The 18,547-nt window shown below is 48.0% G+C and overlaps 1 protein-coding gene across 3 annotated transcripts in view; it reads left to right on the top strand.

The window, feature by feature from the left end:
* Positions 1–461: 461 nt before the first annotated feature.
* SAMD4B (sterile alpha motif domain containing 4B) overlaps positions 462–18,547 on the top strand; it is a 42,044-nt gene continuing 23,958 nt past the window's right edge. Inside the window, exons 1-3 of one of the 3 annotated variants that reach the window (XM_017952428.2) lie at positions 462–642; positions 12,011–12,072; positions 15,032–15,432. In XM_017952428.2, coding sequence (XP_017807917.2) covers positions 15,237–15,432 — 196 coding nt within the window. In that variant the 5' untranslated portion in view covers positions 462–642; positions 12,011–12,072; positions 15,032–15,236. Of the gene's footprint in view, positions 643–9,194; positions 10,387–12,010; positions 12,073–15,031; positions 15,433–18,547 lie in introns of those variants that run through there. The other 2 variants (XM_031659479.1, XM_009194435.2) reach the window with 2 other exon arrangements.

The raw sequence follows: 18,547 nt of genomic DNA, 5'->3' as shown, positions 1-18,547 counted from the left end.
CCGAGTGCAGACGGCTACCGGGGACAGCGTTGGGTGGGGCGGGCCACCCAAGGGGCGGGGAAGAGGAGGCCCGGAACGCCTGAATCGGGAACTGCGACTTCGCTCCGGGCAGCTGGGGTGGACGCGCGCGAGCCTGCCCCCTGCGGGCCTGGAGGCCCAATCCCAGGCTCCGCCGGGCCCGTTACCCTAGGCAACGCCGCGCGCGCCCCGCCCCTTCCCCGCCCCCCAGCCCCAAACCCCAGGCCTGACCGACTGCCCGTCACCCCCACGTCCGACCAATCCCGCCGAGGAGGGGGCGGGCCTCTTGGGTCCCGTTCCACCACCGTCGCTCCTCTCCTCGCCGGGACCCCGCCTTACTCGGCTCACACCTCCCGCCCTTCGGGCTGCCCTCGTCGCCCGTTGGCTGGCGCGCCGTTCGTCACCCGGGCGAGAGCTAATGCCCGCGCGCGGCGGCCCCCATCGGGGCGGGGCCAGGGGCGGTGACGCACGGCGCGGTGACGCAGCGCGACGGCGGCGGCGGCGGCGGCGGCGGTGGTCGGTGCGGGAGGAGGGAGGGGAGCTTGCGGGCCCGAGAGGGGGCGACGGCGGCGGCGGTGGCCTGAGGAGGCCCGAGCGGCGGCGGTGGTGGCGAAGGCCGAGGCGGTGAGTCTCGGGCCGGGCCGGCGCGGGGCGGCGGCGGGTCAGGGCGCGCGGGGCTCCCCTCAGGGCGACCCAGGCCGCGCGGGCGGCCCCGCCCCCTCAGGGACCCCGAACCGCGGGCGGCGGCGGCGGCGGGCGGGTGCGGAGCGCGGGCTTCGGGGGTCGGGCCCACGGGAGAAGCCCCGCGCCCGTCCCCAGTCTCCCTCCTGGGCCCTGGCAGAAGCTTCTCTCCGAAATCCTCCCCATGCCCTCGGGATTGCCGAAGGGCCGGGCCGGGGGCCCCTCCTCAGGACCCCATGCACATCCTCCTCGGAGAGCCCCGGAAACCCTGCCGAGCCCCCGTGTGCGCCCCGAAAGGTCCCTGCAGAACCCACCCCTCCCGTGGAGCCGCCTCCCCGAGCCCTTCGTGGGTCTCGGCAGCCTTCCTTGCAGACCCCCACTCTTTGGCCCCGAAGCCCCCGTCGTCCTCCTGTCTCCAGAAATAGTCCTCGGAGGCCATTCCTCGTCCATTCCACAGCGTGGCTCTCATAGCTGCTCCTGGAGCCTTCCTCACGAGCTCTGCACACCTCCCCAAGGCTCCCTCCGGACCCCTGTCCGTTCCAGAACTCTCCCCCAGAGCCCTGCCTCTCACAGCCCAACAGGCTCACCCGACTTCCCCCTCCCAGATCCTAAGAATTTTCCCTCCTACTTACCCCATTCCAGAAACCTCCTTGGAGATTTTCCGCTCATACCCCCTGCATTTCTGAGTCCCCCTCCCAGAAGTCCTTCAGAATGCCCCCGAAGAACCCTGATCATCTTCCCTGAAGATCTCCTTCCCATATCCCCAAAATAAATCTTCCTCACAGACTTTCTGAAATGCCCCCAGATCCCAAAAACTCACCTGGAAGACCCCATCCCACTCCCCACCATATTGCAACCTTCTGTAATACACACTCCCCCTTCACGTATCCCTCTGGATCTTTCCACAGATCCCAAAAGTCTCCCCCAGAGGCCTCCTGTCTCCCCCTGGTCTCACCACCCTGAAATGCCCTAGAGATCACCCTCAGGTAGCCCAGCGATCTTCCCCGGGACCCCCTTCCTCACCCCCACTCATTCTTAAAGTCTCCAGCGATTGCCTGAAATCTCCAGAGGACTCTCAATTTCATATTTCAAAAGCTTCTTCCAAAACCCCTTTTACATACTCCACATATTTTCCAGTCCCCCACATCACACGCTGCAAAAATGGTTTAAGGATCCTGAAAACTTTCCTTATGGTTTATCTCTCAGATCCCCTAGAACTCCCCTTCACTTACACTTCAGAATCCCTCCTTGCAGACCGGTTTTAGAGGAATTTTCTAAAGATCCTCCTCACAACCCCTGTAAGACCGTAAGATTCTCTTGGTGACCCCTCTGAGATGCAGGTTTTCAGGACCCCCCACACACACACAGCTTAGAGACCCCAGCAAACCCCTGGAACCCTCCTGATGTTCTTGAAATCCCTCCAAGACCTTCCTGACACCCCCAGAACCCCTTGACTCAATACTTCTGCCTTACTAAGGGACTTTTCTGGAGATGTCACTCCCTGAACTTGCTTACGCAGGTCCCCTAAATCCTCTAGAATCCCCTGAAGACCCTCACACACACCTAATTTCCCCCCAAAATAACCCTCTGAGCTCCTGCTCTGAGAAAGTCCTAGAATTCTTTCTGAAAAACCCACTCCTCTGACACTCAGAAGACCCCGCCTTCCCCATGTACTCTTTTGGAGACTTTACTCAGGTTTCTCCTCAACTGAGATCTCTGAAGAGTTTTTCCTAAAAAGATCACTCTGTCATCCCACTCCAGGACCAGTCTCAGAAGACCACACCTTCCTCAGACACTCTTTAGATGATTTTCTCACAAATTGCCCTCCATCAACCACCCACTCCTAGCGCTTCCTGAGACTTCCTCAGAACTTCCCCTCAGATTCCACTTCTGACATCCCCAAGAAACGTTATTCAGTACCCTATCAAATTTACCCCCTCGCTTTAGAATTCCTATTTACACCATCTCATTTCCCCATTCTCTTTCCTCTGAAGTCAACTCAGAGACCTTTCTCAGGGGGCCCCTTTTTCCTAGTATCCCTTCAGAGGCCCCCAACATTCTCCAGACTCATCACTCAAGAGCCTCTATGTTTCCTTGTAAAGATTCTTGAGAGACACCTTTCCCCACCCCCTTGAAATCCCAATGCTCCAAGACCTTTCTTTCAGACCATTTTTCTCAGGTCCCATCCTCATAGACCCCTCTTCCCTTTCAAGATCAAGAGACACTTAACACCCTCCTTAGAGACAGGATTTTCCCCATTTCCCTTTGAGAAGCCTTCTTCCTTCTCCCCTTTGAGGGCCTCCTCACCAAAGAATCCCTTCCACTATAGCAGTGGTTCTCAAAGTGTGGTTCCTGGCCCAGCAGCAACCACACTTGTTAGAAATACACATTCTTGAGTCCTACTCAGATCTACTGAATCAGAAAACCTGGGAGCAGGGCCCAGCAATCAGAGTTTTTAACAAACAATCCTGGTCATTTTGATGCACACACAAGTTTAAGAACCTGTGCCCTTTAAGAGGATTTCCTTTTCCCCACAAAAACCCCCTGAAAGATGCCTCAGGGTGTGCCTCTGTGCCCTGCTGCTCACTGCTATTTTCCTGTTTCCCAGGAATCCCCTTTACAAAGTACTCATCCTCCAGAAAGATTTCTTACCTACCTTGAAAGGATCTTGGCTTCTCCACAAGGTTACTCCATCCTCTGAGCAGTTATTTCCCATTCTACTTTTGAATGGTTTCTTTTCAGATCTTCCTTGGTGCTTTCTCTTTCTGGCTATCCCTGCAGCCCACTCCCAGCCTTTGGTGCTTCTTTAAATTGCTGCTTCTTTGAACACACATATCCATCTCTTCTTGTCCATCCGTTTCTCCACATAGGCATCCTCCCCTTGAGGCACCCTCAGGAGGTCTTTTCATTCTGTGTCTTACTGCCCAGACCCCTCCACCCCCATTGTACCTCTTAGAACACCGCTCACCTTCAACCTTGTAGTTTTTAATGTACTTGCCCACTCACCCTTACTGGACTAGGAACTCTGAAAGTACGCGACGTGTCTTGTTCTTTGAATCCCACAAGGTGGGATCTACCCTTTATAAGTTACTGGAAATCACTAGAGAATAAGCAGCTCTTCCTTCTGCATTGGGCCAGAAATCTCCAAGTTTCTCAGATCTCACTCCTCATTCAGGTTTAGCACACTCTCCCTGCCCGCTCCTCTCCTCTCACCTCCCTTTTTATCTCCACACAGCACCCTTTGCCTTTCCCCCTGCCATACTTGCTCCTGTTTTTGGGACTTTCTTTGTGTTGTTTCCTGATTCTGAGCTACCCCAAGTCCTTTGCCTGGTGACCTGCCTCACCCCGTCCTGGTTGACTTCTCTTAACAGCCCCTATCAGCTGCTAAGCCTGGGGCCTCCACAGAGCTCTGAACTTTTTTCAAGGGATTCTGTTTCTCTCTAGGGCCCAGAAGGGGAAACAGAGACCCCAGGGTAAATACTGGGGCCTGCCTTCAGGGAGCTCATAATACCAGTAGGGGGCTTGGGCATGTACAGAGCAGAAAATGAGGTACAAACTATATGCTATAGAAATTCAGCAGTGAGAGGGAGCCCTTTATTTGGAAACTTCACAGAAAAGGTGGTATTTGGGCTGGATAGTGTTCCCTGGGAGTTGGGACAATCATGGTGCGTTAGAGGCAGAAGAAACAGCTTAAGCAATGGATCAAAGACAAGAAACCCTCCTGATCTGTCACGCATGGTATCTCTTCTCTTCACCGAAAAGATAGAGATGAAAGAAGACAGATTTCCTCTATTTGCATTGTATTTGCCAACTGCACTTTAGTGACCTACAGAGTAGTAATAATAATGACCACTGGTTTTTGAATGCTTGCTAACTGCCAGGCACTGTTTAAGCACTTTACAGGTATTCATAGGAACCCTATGAGGTTGGTAAACTACCATTATCCTCATTTTGCATATGATGAGATTAAGGACAGGTGGGACTAATAGAAGGTCTGTGGGCACTGTCCATCCCAAGATGGTAGTGCCTTGGGTCAAAAAGTTGAATTTTTAGTTAAGATAGGTTTGGCTGCAATGGGGTTGTAGTTGTTAGGTATGCAGACCCTGGGTCTGGACAGGATTTGCGTCCCAAGTTACAACTCACCAGTTTTGTGCCCTAGGACACGTTACTTCTCTGGTCTTTTAGTTTCCACAGCTAAAAAAAAAAAAAAAAAAAAAAAAGGAAATAATGATACTCTACTTCATAGAATTGTTATGAGGATTAAATAAGTTAATACATGTAAAGTACTTAGAACAATGCCTTGCCCGTAATTGCAATGTTAGAAGAAAAAAAAAAAAAGAAAAAAAAAACTCGTAGCCAGAACTCTAAAAACATGAAGTGATAGAACCTTAACTCAAAGTAGTTTAAGGAAAAAAGCGGGGGATTAATTGGCTCTTGTTACTGGAAAGTCCAGAGCTAGGTTGGCTTCAGGCCTACTGCATCCAGGTGTTCAAATAATTTTCTCAGACATCTCCTCCCATTTCTCCACTGAGTTAGCTTCATCTTCAACAAGCTTCTGCTTTGGGTAACAAAGATGGTCCTCAGCAGCCCCAGGTTTTAACCCTACCTCCTTGGAAAGCCTTAGTGGAAAGAGAACTCTTTCTTGAGAGTCCCAGTTTGAAAATAGTTTCTTCCTTGAATAGATGTGAGATTATGCCAGAAGATCCTTAGAAACATATTTTGGGTTCTGTACCCTGCAACTCAGTCTCTGGCTTGCTGAGTCAAATAGACCTGTGATTCCATCCCATGAACTTTCTGAGCATTGATGGCAGTCTGCCTCCCCAATGTCCCCCAGCCCCGGTCATCATCTGCTCTGTGATGGTTTGGGTCTAGAGAGAGCTTATGGCTGGTCCGACTCAACCACACTTTGCTTTGGGATATCACGGGTGATATGAGGTGATCAGCCTGGCTTGATGGTGGCCTCGGGGAAGCAGAATCCAGGAGTACTGACAATACCCTCACCACCGTTTTAGGTTTCCAAGACACAGAACTTTGGAAGAGAGTTAAGTAGGGTTGCTGTGAGTGGAGTTTTGTTTGTTTTAGTGTAAACTTGTTGAATAGAAGCAGGTTCAGGGCAAGTTACAGAACAGCAGTGTATGGAGTATGCAAGTCTCAAATATCTCCAGCCTGCACTCATTCATTAAACAATGCTTGGAGGCACTGTTCTAGGTACTGGAGACAGAGCAGTGAATAAAACATTCAAGGTCCTGAAATTCATGGAATTTATATTCTGATGGGGGGAGTGAAACACAAAGAAATCAGAGTGTGATTCATGCTATGAAGGAAATAAAACAGTGTGAAAGAGAGGGTGGGAGTGGCCACTGTAGACAGGGGGATCAGAAGAGGCCTCTTTTGGGAGGTGACAGTTGAGCCTGATAACCAGAAAGATGAGAAGGCACCAGTTGTAGGAAGATCTGGGAGTGGAACATTCTAATCTAAGCATTGCTACATGCAGAAAAAGGACCTCTGCAAGGTGGGGAAATTTATTACAGATATTTATTGAGGGCCTGCTATGTACCACGTTCTATGGTAGAATTGGAGATGTGGCAATGAATGATATAGCTATAATCTTCCCTTCTCTCATGGGTCTTATAGTCTAGGTGTTTTTGGAAGAGCTGCAGCCTTTGAAGAAACTTCTCTTAATGATGATATCATAGACTCGTTCCTACTGGGGAGATGAGGCAGAATGGGGCACAGGTGAGCCCAGATCTGATTGATGAGAGGAAACCAACCTTGTGACGGTCTGGGGAATAGCATTTCAGGCAGAGGGGTCAGCAGGTGCAAAAGCCCTGCGATGTGTTCAGGGAATAACAAGGACCAGTATGGCTAAAGCCTAAGTGAGGGAGAGGGGCGAGGGGTTGGAAAGGCTGACAGAAGCCAGATCACTTGGGGCCTAAGGGCCACAGTGAGGAGTTTCTGTTTTCATTTAAGGTGATTGGGAAACTATTAGAAGGAAGTTTTTGAAAGCAAGACAGTGACATGATCTGATTAATTTTTTTTAGAAAGCTCACTTTGGTTTCTAGGAGGAAAACAGAGGGTCAGGACAGAATCAGGAAGGAAAGTTGGGAGACAATCCATTTGTCCAGATGAGAAATGGTGACATAAATGTGGTGGTGGTAGTGAAGATGGAGAGAAGCAGATATATTTTGGGTGTACAGAAAACAGGACTTGATGATAGGATTAGAGAAAGAGAGGAATCTAGGATAGTAATAATAGCCAAGTCATTTATGCCTCACAACTCTATGAGAGTAGGCACTATTATTATTTTCTGTCTTCCTCCTCAATAGGTACTATTATTACACCCACATTACAGATGACAAAACAGGCACAGCAAGGTGAAATCACTTGCCCAAAATTACACAGGTAGTAAGTGGCAGGCTTATATTTCCAACCCGGCAGTCTGGTTCTAGAGCCACATAGGTTTGGGGAAAGGTAAGGAAGGCATGTGTAGCTGACATTAAGAAAAAGGAAATATCAAGACCTAATGACTGGGTCTTTGGGAAATGGAAGAAGTCAAAGATGACTCAAAAAATGTCTCAGTTGTCCACAGAGAGGTGATAATTGAATCTACAGGAGTTGATTACATTCCTAAGTGAGAGAAAACAAGCGTTAAGAAGGGAAAGGAAGCACAGGATAAACTTTTCAGGGGAAGGGGTGTCAAGACATTTAGGAGTGGGAGGAAGAACACTAGCTTCCTCTCTATTGCAGAGTTTCCCAGAGCTCCCCATACTGTGCTTATCTTCCAGGAGGCCCTGCCTGGCTTCTCCTCTCCTCTCCCTCCCTTCCCCAGCACCATTCATACAAAAAGCTCATTCTCTGCTAATGCAGTGGTATACATATTTTGTGTACATATTTCAGGAGTTTCTGGAAGTAATGGTTGGTTCTTAGAAGTTGGGCTCCCTTGGCTTCTGATAGTCTCTTCTCAGGTTATGAAAGTGAGTTAACCCTAGGTAACTAGCCTGTTACCTTGTTCATGAAGTGTCAGTTCCTCAAAGGCCTAGGTCGTGCTGTAAAAAGAAGTAGGAATGGGTAAAAAGGCAGATAGGATCCCCTTATTTATCCAGAGATGTTGATATTAAAGGGCCCTTAGGCCCAACTTTTACCATGTTGCCCAGGCTGGTCTCACTGGTCCCAAGCGATCTGCCCACTTCAGCCTCCCAAAGTGCTGGGATTACAGGTGTGAGCCACCATGCCCAGCTTCGTTGCATTGTTAAGAGCAAGCAAGAACTCTGAAGCCAGACTGCCTGGCCTTGAAAATCTCAGCTTAGTGTGCAGTCTTGGGCAAAGTGACTGCTCTGTGCCTCAGTTTCTCCATCTGTAAAATGACAATATATTCGTATATGTATGTAATATATTTTTAAAATACAGTTTTGGGAATCAAATGTGCTTATCTATGGAAAGCTGTTAGCAAAGGGCCTGACAATGTATGATGTATGAAGACATGCTAAACATCATGATTGCTGTTGAAATGCAGTATAGCGGAGGGAAAAAGCATCATGCTAGTTATTTTTAAATACATTGTTTCATTTAATTCTTCTAACAAGCTGCATTGAGGAAGAAACAGAGTTACTTGCCATAGTCAATACAACAAGTAAGTATAACAGAGAACCAGGATTTAAGCCAGGTCTGACTCCACATTCTGCTTCTGAATGAAGAGAGCTGGCCTCCAGAGGCGCTGTTTATGGGCATATGGGCCTTTTCTCACTGGGGCAGAGAAGCCCAGAGGGCAGTTTGCCCTGGAACATCCTAACTTTTTTTTTTTTTTTTTTTGAGACAAAGTCTCACTCTTGTCACCCAGGCTGGAGTGCAGTGGCGCGATCTCAGCCCACTGCAACCTCCACCTCCTGGGTTGAAGCAATTCTCCTGCCTAAGCCTCCTGAGGAGCTGGGATTACAGGCGCCTGCCACCATGCCCAGCTAATTTTTTGTGTTTTTAGTAGAGACAGGGTTTCACCGTGTTGGCCAGACTGGTCTCGAACTCCTGACCTCAGGAGATCCGCCCGCCTCGGCCTCCCAAAGTGCTGGGATTACAGGTGTGAGCCACCTCACCTGGCCTTTCTCCAGGTGGGAGTACAGTGGCACAATCTCAGCTCACTGCAGCCTTGACCTCCAGAACTCAAGTGATCCTCCCACCTCAGCCTCCTGAGTAGCTGGGACTGCAGGTGCATGCCACCATGCCTAGCTAATTTTTGTAGAGACAGGGTTTTGCCATGTTGCCCGGGCTGGTCTGGAGCTTTTAGCTTTTTGTTTGTTTGTTTGTTTGTTTTGAGACAGGGTCTCACTCTGTTGCCCAGGCTGGACTGGAGTGCAGTGGCACGATCTTGGCTCACTGCAACCTCTGCCTCCTGGGCTCAAGTGATTCTCCTGCCTCAGGCTCCCAAGTAGCTGGGATTACAAGTGCACTCCACCACACCCGGCTAATTTTTTTGTAATTTTTGTAGAGACAAGGTTTCACTAGGTTGCCCAGGCTGGTCTCGAACTCCTGAGCTCAAGCGATCCACCTGCCCAGGCCTCCCAAAGTGCTGGGATTATAGGCGTGAGCCACTGCGCCCAGCCTTCTTAGCCATTTTGTTAACTTCGTTTGCCACCTCTGGAGGGTGGTAGGGGCTTCCCAAGAAGATCACTTGGACCTCTTCAAGTATGGCAGCAATATTGCTGGGCTGTTGGAGAGACTTTTGTTATAGAGGTCCCCCTCTTGTGTCTTTCCTCAAAGGCAGGGAGTCATTTTTGGTAACATGAGGACAAAGAGACCAGACCAGTGGTGAATTCTGTTTTGCATGGGAATTGTCAAGGCTCTTTCAGTTTTAACTGAAACCCAACTCAAACTGGCCTAAGTCAAAAAGGAATTTATTCATCTATGTAACTGAAAAGAGTGGGCCACAAGGGGGAGGCTTCAGGCTAGCTGCATCTAGGTTTTAAATCATGTGAACAGACCTCCCTTTCCCCCTCCCTCATCTCTTGACTCTACTGTTACCTGTGTTAGTTTCATTCTGAAGCAGGCTTCCACCATGAAATAGAAGAGGTGGCAACTGATGACATCATGAGACGATGTATAATCTGAGCAACCCTAACCAGTGACTTATTTTCCTTAGTAGTTCCAGCAAAAATCCAGAGAGGACTATCCTTGGCCAGGCTTTACCCCATATCCACTTCTGGAGCCAAGAAAGACAGTTCCTTCTCCAAGGGGAACCCAGGGTGTTGATACTAGAAGATGGAAGTGGATACAGTAAGATGCTGCCACAGTGAGATGCCTCACACAGATCTCCCTCTGTCACTCCAGCCAAGCACATGGGATAGAAAGTAGCAGGCGGCCTCTGGCCCTTCAGTAGAAGAGGGCCATCCAGTCCTCTCCAGTTAACATCTAGACCAAACACAAAACATCCTTCTCTCATCCAGAAGACATAGGAACCCTTCCTTCAGGGATGATTTTTTTTAACAGTGAAATCTTAGAAGTAACTGTTTCACTAAAGCCTTCAGTGTTTACTGAAGACTGTCAGAATCATCCTCCATCACTAGATCTTCTCCACCAGTCATATTCCCTGAGCAGTGGGGTGGCTTGAAGGTATAAACCAGAGAGGCCCAAGGGAGGGGTAGTTAGCAGACTTCTGGTCTTTTTCTAGTTTGTGCTCATCTGTTCCAAGGACCACAGGTATGTTTTCTTCTGTGTAGTCATTCACTGTTGTTCTAATGTGATTCGTTTCCCACATTTGAAAATAGGGGGATTTTACTTTAAAATCCAGACATCTAGCTCCTCTTTAGCGGGGAAAAAAAAAACAAGTAAGACGTAACAATACTGGACCCACATTCCTTCATGGTAACAGTTGATAAGAGGTGGATAGTGACTTCTCCCTTTAGACCGGGTGTGGACATTCCAACTCACCATAGTCCCAGTTGGCCTGCTTTGTTCAAAGCCTGGCCTTCTAAGCGTCATGTTTGAGACCCCATTATGTCCCAAAGCTTTGCTTCTATCATTTGGCCTGGGGGGAAAAGCTGGATTAATGTTTAGTCAGCAGCTTATTGGGTGGATGGAAGTAGGGGAACAGTGCTATTGCTTAGGAAAAGTAACAACCCAGTAAAAGAATTTATGGGAAAGAGTGTGCACAACTTTGGTCTGTTTGTGGATTTGGTCGTTTTTTTGCTGTAAATGCTGTTGGCATATCAAACCTCCCGTCACAAATGTTCCCTCTGAAATAGTAACATGTCCTTCTATCTTATGAGTTGCCACCCAGTGAAGGAATCCCTCCCACTCCCAAGGGATGTTCATCCAGCCTCCGCTTGACCACTTCCAGCAGCCAGGGAGCTTATTACCTCCTCACATGGCAGCCAGTTCCATTCTTGGACAGATGCGTTATTTTAAAATTCTTCCTTATGTTAAGGCAGCTGCTGCCTCCTTGGGACTGAAAGCCACAAAATGCTTGAGCTGGGAAGGAAAACCGATTTTTTTTAGGCGCGTGAGCTACCACTCATCCACCCTGCATCCAGGGCAAACATTGATAATTAATCACAGCACTCTTTCTCACTGAGTCAGGAAGTATGCTGCCTTAAAATTGTTTTTCATTAAATTCTTTTTTAAAAATTACAAAAGCAAGATGTATTCACTTGCAGCTAGTGAAATAGTACAAAGTTATATAAAAATAGTGTTAATAATCCCCCTGTTTCTCCAAGATAGTGTTGGCAGCTGAGGGTGTATTCTTCTATACATTTATACACATACAGACATAGATATTCATATATAAGATATATAAGGGGTTTTGTATGTGGCTTCTTTTAATTTAAAAAATGGCATTATATTGTACATATTACTGTGTAGCTTGTGGACACCCCTCCAAGTAATTACAGATCAAACATTGTATATAGGTTTGTTTTTTGTTTCCTTTTGTTCTTTTTGAGATGGAGTCTCGCTCTGTCACCCAGGCTGGAGTGCAATGGCATAATCTCGACTCACTGCACCCTCCACCTCCCGGGTTCAAGTGTTTCTCCTGCCTCAGCTTCCCAAGTAGCTGGGACTACAGGCGCCCGCCACCACACCCGGCTAATTTTTGTATTTTTAGCAGAGATGGAGTTTCGCCACATTGGCCAGGCTGGTCTCGAACTCCTGACCTCAAGTGATCTGCCTGCCTCAGCGTCCCAAAGTGCTAGAATTACAGGAGTGAGCCACCGCGCCTGGCCAGATTAGGCGTGTTTTTAATAGATATGTTATATCATACAATGTGGGATCTGCCCCAATTTATTAATCATTCCCCGTTAATGGATATTCCCATTCATTTCTTCAGGATTCTTCTCATCGCAGTGCTCCAGGCAGCCAACTACCAATCGATTGGAGTTAGCCTGTGAGGTAAAACCTATTTGTCATGTCTCACCCAGTCCAGCTCCTTGTCATACATTATAGAGAAGAGAACAGACTAGCTCCGTGATCAAAGTGAATCGGTAGCTTGGGGCAGGACTAGAACTGAATTTTCTTGACTTTCAACATTTCCCATATCCCATGTTGTCACTCCCTTAGAGTCATCTACCCTGCTTTTCTCCTCTAGAGTAAAAGAACAAATATAATTTATCTTCTGTGTGCTACCTCTTCAGATATCCAAAGTCAGTTATGCCATTCCCCTTAAGTCTTCTCTTCCCTAGAGGAAATCTCAGTGCCTTCAATTTTTTTTTTCTTAAAACAAGGTTTTCAAATTCTTTTGCCATGCTATGAGCTGTTCCTTCTATCTTCTTTCCCCCCAGGGCTGTAGAAATCCCAAGTGTGGCTTCCACATTCACTTTCTATAGCTATTTATTTATTCAATAAATATATATTGGGCACCTTCTGCATGCCAGGCACTGTTGTAGGCACTGGCTGACTGTATGGCTTGCATTTTGGTCAGTAGAGAGAAACATAAATAAGGTGATACCTGAGAGTGCCAAATTATATAGGAATGAAATAGTGTTAATATAATTGGAGGAGAAACTCCTGAGATTGGATGGTCAGGGAAGCTGTCTTTGAAGAAATGGCAGTGAGCTGAGACCTGAATAACAAGTAGGAGTCAGCCTCTAGGGGAAGACAATTCCACTGAATAAGAAATAATTTGGTACAAGATGAGGTTGGAGTGGCCACAGGAGTCCTATAGGGCTCTGTAGGCCAAGATAAGAAGTTTGGAATTTGTTTAGATTTTTTTTTTTTTCTTTTTTCTGAGACAGAGTTTTGCCCTGTCACCCAGGTTGGAGTGCAATAGCGTGATCTTGGCTGACTGCAACATCCACCTCCCAGCTTCAAGTGATTCTCGTGCCTCAGCACCCCAAGTCACTGGGATTACAGGTGTGCACTAGCACGCCTGGCTAATTTTTGTATTTTTAGTAGAGATGGGGTTTCGCCACTTCGGCCAATCTGGTCTTGAACTCCTGACCTCAAGTGATCCACCCGCCTTAGCCTCCCAAAGTGCTGGGATTACAGGCAAGAGCCACCACTCCTGACCTTGTTTAGATTTAATTTAAGTGCAATGGGAAGTCACTGGAGAATTTTAGGCCAGGGAGGTGACATCTGATTTCCCTTTAAAAAAAAAAAATTGCTGGATGCTTGTTTAACTTGGAGCAAGGTTTCATTTTCCCTCATACCTTTCTTGCTTCTTACATCCAAAGGGATTGGCAACCAGGCCAGTTCCATCTGTTTAGGGGCCCCACAGGGGATCTGTGAGGCAAGTCACAGCTGTTGCCTAATGCACCCCACAGCCCTCCTCAGCAAGCACAGGGAAGTTCAGAGAGATTTGAGTAGCTCCCTTAGACCTGAGCCCAGTAGGTTCAATGGGTCTTTGTATGAAGTTCTCAGTCCAGGGAACCTTAGTCCTTTGGCAGCCAGAGGGGAATGGAGCTGAATGTGGTTTGAGGATAGCGCCAAGGGCACTGGTTGCAAGAGAGACAGATGGAAGAAATGTTGAGTGGAGATATGGAGCTCAAGACACTTAGAAAAAGGCTTCGGAGTAGTGTCCAGAAACCAGCCAACTGAAAAATAGAGCTGTTGTTTGCCTAGTTGGAATAACTTTTCTGTAGTTCCTGCCTAAGGGGGATTTGGACACTTTGCAGCTTGTGAGTTTTTGACTTTTGATCTGTCCACTTCCCCTCAGGTTGGCATTTTCTTGGCTTCCAAGAGGAGCCTGAGACAAGCTGGCATCTCTGGAAGTCAGGGGGACTTCCCAACCAGAGAGTTTAGGTTTGGAGCAGCCTTCAGGTGAATTAAGAGGACAGGGAGCGATTCACCTCAGAATAGAGATGAGTAAAATCTGATAAATCAGAGCTATATCTTTTCCAGAGTCAGGGAGCTGTGTTAGAGGGGGCAAGATTCCCTCAGCCTGTTGGTGATCTTTGAAAAGCCCTTTGTCCGTGCCCACACCTGATAGATACCCAGCCAGTTACTGATCAGATGACTGGCTGCATACCTGAGATCTCCACCAGGGTCACTACCCCACCATCCATCCTCTGCCAGCATTGCGGGACTAGCTTGAAGTAATTTAGAGAGCCCTTGGAGTCCTATCAGTAGGTTAGCAGATACACTGTCTAGCTCTCAGAAAAGGTAGCCAGAAACCAGCAAGGTCAGAGATGTGCTGTGCTTAGTCATGTCACCTTGGGCCAGATCGCCATCAATTCATATCTTTTCTCATAATTTGCAGCCTTCTTTTTTTTTTTTTTTTTTTTTTTTGGGGCGGGAGTCTCGCTCTGCCGCCCAGGCTGGAGTGCAGTGGCCGGATCTCTGCTCACTGCAAGCTCCGCCTCCCGGGTTCACGCCATTCTCCTGCCTCAGCCTTCCGAGTAGCTGGGACTACAGGCGCCCGCCACCGCGCCCGGCTAGTTTTTTGTATTTTTTAGTAGAGACGGGGTTTCACCATGTTAGCCAGGATGGTCTCGATCTCCTGACCTCGTGATCCGCCCGTCTCGGCCTCCCAAAGTGCTGGGATTACAGGCTTGAGCCACCGCGCCCGGCCTAATTTGCAGCCTTCTATTTCCCACTTCTGAAAAATCTTTCCAGTGTATTTTCTGTATTAAATCCGCTTCCTTTGACACTATAACAGCCAGGTGTGGGGGCCAACATCTTCTTGGTCTCTGGGATAAGCATCTGAGTCCCAGTCACGCCTTTTCTCTGGATCTGGAGATTTGGGTGAAAGTTGCTTTAATATCTGGTGTTGGCTTCATCTTTCTTCCAGGAGCTCAGCAGAGCAAGTACCCTGAAAGAGAAAGGAATGAGGCCTTCATGCCCCCTCAACCCACACTCACCAGGCAAGTTTCAGCCCCTTCTTTCTGTTTGACCCCTTTGCTTCCTTTTTCAGGAGACTGGAGAGGCGTGGCTGGACCAAGACCTCCCCCCATGTGAGCAGGCTTCCTCCTCCCCTCACAATCGTTGCCACCACGCCCAGAAACGTCCTTAAGCCCTGGCCCTCAGGGGAAAGGTAACAGGAGGCCAGAGCCGGGACCATGTGACGGCGCTGGCCCTCGCCACCGCCGTCCCCCCACCCTGGCCCCAGGCCCGGCACCATGATGTTCCGAGACCAGGTGGGCATCCTCGCTGGCTGGTTCAAGGGCTGGAATGAGTGTGAGCAGACAGTGGCCCTGCTGTCACTTCTGAAACGGGTCACCCGTACCCAGGCCCGCTTCCTGCAGCTCTGCCTGGAGCACTCACTGGCGGACTGCAATGACATCCACCTGCTGGAGTCGGAGGCCAACAGTGCTGGTGAGTCTCCACCCTTAGAGATGGGAGCACAGCAGGAGGGAGACCTGGAATAGATGTCGCATGGCTAGGGAGGTCAACTCAACAATGGGGCTAAAATGGGTTGTAGGCTTGGTGGGTGGGGAGTTCCTTACTTCCTAAGTTGTCATCATGGGTCTTCTGGGACTGTGTTGCCATAAATCCTCAGGCATGGCATGGTGGACTTATGGGAGAAGGCAGTGCAAACTGGAAACTCCCCATAACAGGAAGATCATGTAGAGTAGCTTATGTGGGCTGCTGAAAGGAACAGACTAAATTAGTCATTATGAAAGGGGTATAGAAGGTGAGCAGTAATTAATTTCTTAAGCTTCAGGATATCAGGGCTAGGAGGTAATTTGAGAACTCTTCCAAAATTCATGTCATCCTATACTATTCTTTACCCTCAAAGTTAGGTTGGACTTAAAGCATAAGCAGCTTCCAGTTCCAGAGAGTTTTGAATTTAGATAGAGTTCATCCTGTCAGTTCCCTAAGTACTTATTAGAGAGGCAGTCTGTGTCCTGTGAGATTGGCATTGGGATGGGTGAGCCAGGCTTCTCTAAGACCTGTCTCTTAGGCCCCAGTTGTAGACAGGAGTCAGGCTAGAATCAGGGGCTACTGCTGAAGCTGTTCTGGCTGTGTGGGCCTCCACAGAGCTGGATGGAGAACTGTTGGCCCCAGTGCCAAGGGGCTCCATGCAGTTTGTCCAGATTAGTCACCCTAACTCTTTGCACCTTCTTCAGAATAATAGTTCATATTGAGCCCTTACAACAAGCCAAGTACTGTCTTTACTTGTATATTAACTTTAAAAGCAGTGTTCTTGGCCAGGTGCCGTGGCTTTTGCCTGTAATCCCAGCACTTTAGGAGGCCAAGGCTGGCAAATCACCTGAGGTCAGGAGTTCGAGACCAGCCTGGCTAATGTGGCAAAACCCCATCTCTATTAAAAGTATAAAAATTAGCTGGGCGTGGTAGCAGGCGCCTGTAATCCCAGCTACTCAGGAGGCTGAGGTGAGAGAATCGCTTGAACCCGGGAGGTGGAGGTTTCAGTGAGCCAAGATCGTGCCATTGCACTCCAACCTGGGCTATGAGAGCAAAACTTTGTCTCAAAAAAAAAAAAAGCAGTGTTCTTGTGTGCCTCTCAAGTCAGACTAAGTTTAAATCCCAGTTCTGTTACTTGCCATATAACCAAGTAATTTAACCTCTCTGTGCCTCAGTTTCCTGCGCGCCACCACACTTGGCTAATTTTTGTATTTTTAGTAGAAACAGGGTTTCACCATGTTGGTAAGGCTGGTCTCGAACTCCTGACCTCGTGATCTGCCCACGTCAGGCTCCCAAAGTGCTGGGATTATAGGCGTGAGCCATCGCACCCAGCCAGTTTCCTCATCTTAAATTCAAGATGATATCCTGAGAAGTATGTGTAACCTCAGTAAAAAGAAAAGGAAAGAAAAAATCAAGATGATAATTATATCTGCTTTCTAGGGTAGTTGTGAGGATTCAATGAATTAACACATGTGGCCGGGCACGGTGGCTCACGCCTGTAATCCCAGCACTTTGGGAGGCCGAGGCGGGTGGATCACGAGGTCAGGAGATCAAGACCATCCTGGCTGACACAGTGAAAACCCGTTTCTACTAAAAATTACAAAAAATTAGCTGGGCGTGGGGGCGGGCGCCTATAGTCCCAGCTACTCTGGAGGCTGAGGCAGGAGAATGGCGTGAATCCGGGAGGTGGAGCTTGCGGTGAGCCGAGATCGTGCCTGGGTGACAGAGCCAGACTCTGTCTCAAAAAAAAAAAAAAAAAAAAACGAGTAGCTTCCTACATGCCTGACATGTAGTAAACACTTAATAACTGCTAGTTGTTATTTTTAATGTCAATGATTCATTTAGTCCTCACAACAACCCCACGAGGTAGGTCCTGTCATTAGCCCCATTTTACAGGTGAGGAAACAAGCATGGGCTGCTAGGATTGGGATTTGGTGAGCCACACAGCTGCCTGGCCTCCCTCGTCTCCCCAGGCCCACCTGCCTTAGCATCAGTCACCTTTATTTTACTGTGTTTTTATGTGGAAGTCACAGAAGCAGCATGATCGTAGCGGGAGACGGTTACTCAGGCCAGGTGTCACATCAGCTTAGTTCCTAGTCTGGCAGTAAGTTCTTAGTCCTAGACAAAGAGCAATAAGAACCCAGCTCAGCTGCAGCAGGCTCAGAGCTCAGCCATTTCTTACCCCTGCCACACTCTCCACTACTCTAATACTAAAGGCAGGAGTTATGTTTGTGGTATAACTCTGCCTTCAGAGTAGGGGCTCCTGTGGGGCAGGCCAGTGTTTTACATAGCTTCGTCACACATCCCCACTGCCTCTTCCTGAGCAGGCAGTTGGATTCCCACTGGGTGCCACTCTTGGCTGTATATCAGAATCACCAGTAGTACTTGGTAATTTGAGTATTTTTAGTTTTTGCTTTTGTTTTCAGAACTTGTAGTAAAATCAGATAGTACAAAATGTGAAAGTGAGGTTTTTCTTCCAGACTTCACGTTCTCGTTTCCTTATGTTTTATGAGATAAATTCCCTGCATATATGAATGTATACATATTCTCCTTCCAACTTTGTCATTGTTTTGTCTTAATACGTATGGCCAAACATGCATATTAGCCGGTTTGGTTTTTTTCACTTACCAATTGATTTGAAGATCATTCCATATTCAGCACATACGTCTATATCTTCTTGTTAAGTATTTATTTACACCTCACAGCAACTCTGTAGGGTGGGCCCTGTTACTCCCCTATTTTACAGAGGAGACTGAGGTCTGGAGATATTCAGTGACTTGCCGTGGGTCACACAATTGGTAAGACGTAGAATTCAAATTTGACTTCAGAATTCTTTAGAGGTCTTGACCAATAGACTCCTCCACATGGTACATGTGGTCTTCCTCTTACAAATAGTGATGTAATAAGTACCCTTGAAACATCTCTAGGATGAACTCTTCAGATTCTGCAGAACTGCTAGTTTAGAGGTATATGCAATTAAAATATTTTTTCTCACTACATTGTGCTTGAAAGACATGCTGCATTTTATACAAATAACCTGAGGACCATTCCCAGACAGTTTGCA

Source organism: Papio anubis, chromosome 20 (assembly GCF_008728515.1).
Source record: "Papio anubis isolate 15944 chromosome 20, Panubis1.0, whole genome shotgun sequence".
Lineage (NCBI taxonomy): Eukaryota > Metazoa > Chordata > Mammalia > Primates > Cercopithecidae > Papio > Papio anubis.
Note: the sequence above shows the minus strand (reverse complement) of the source record. Positions and strands in the feature narration are given on the sequence as shown.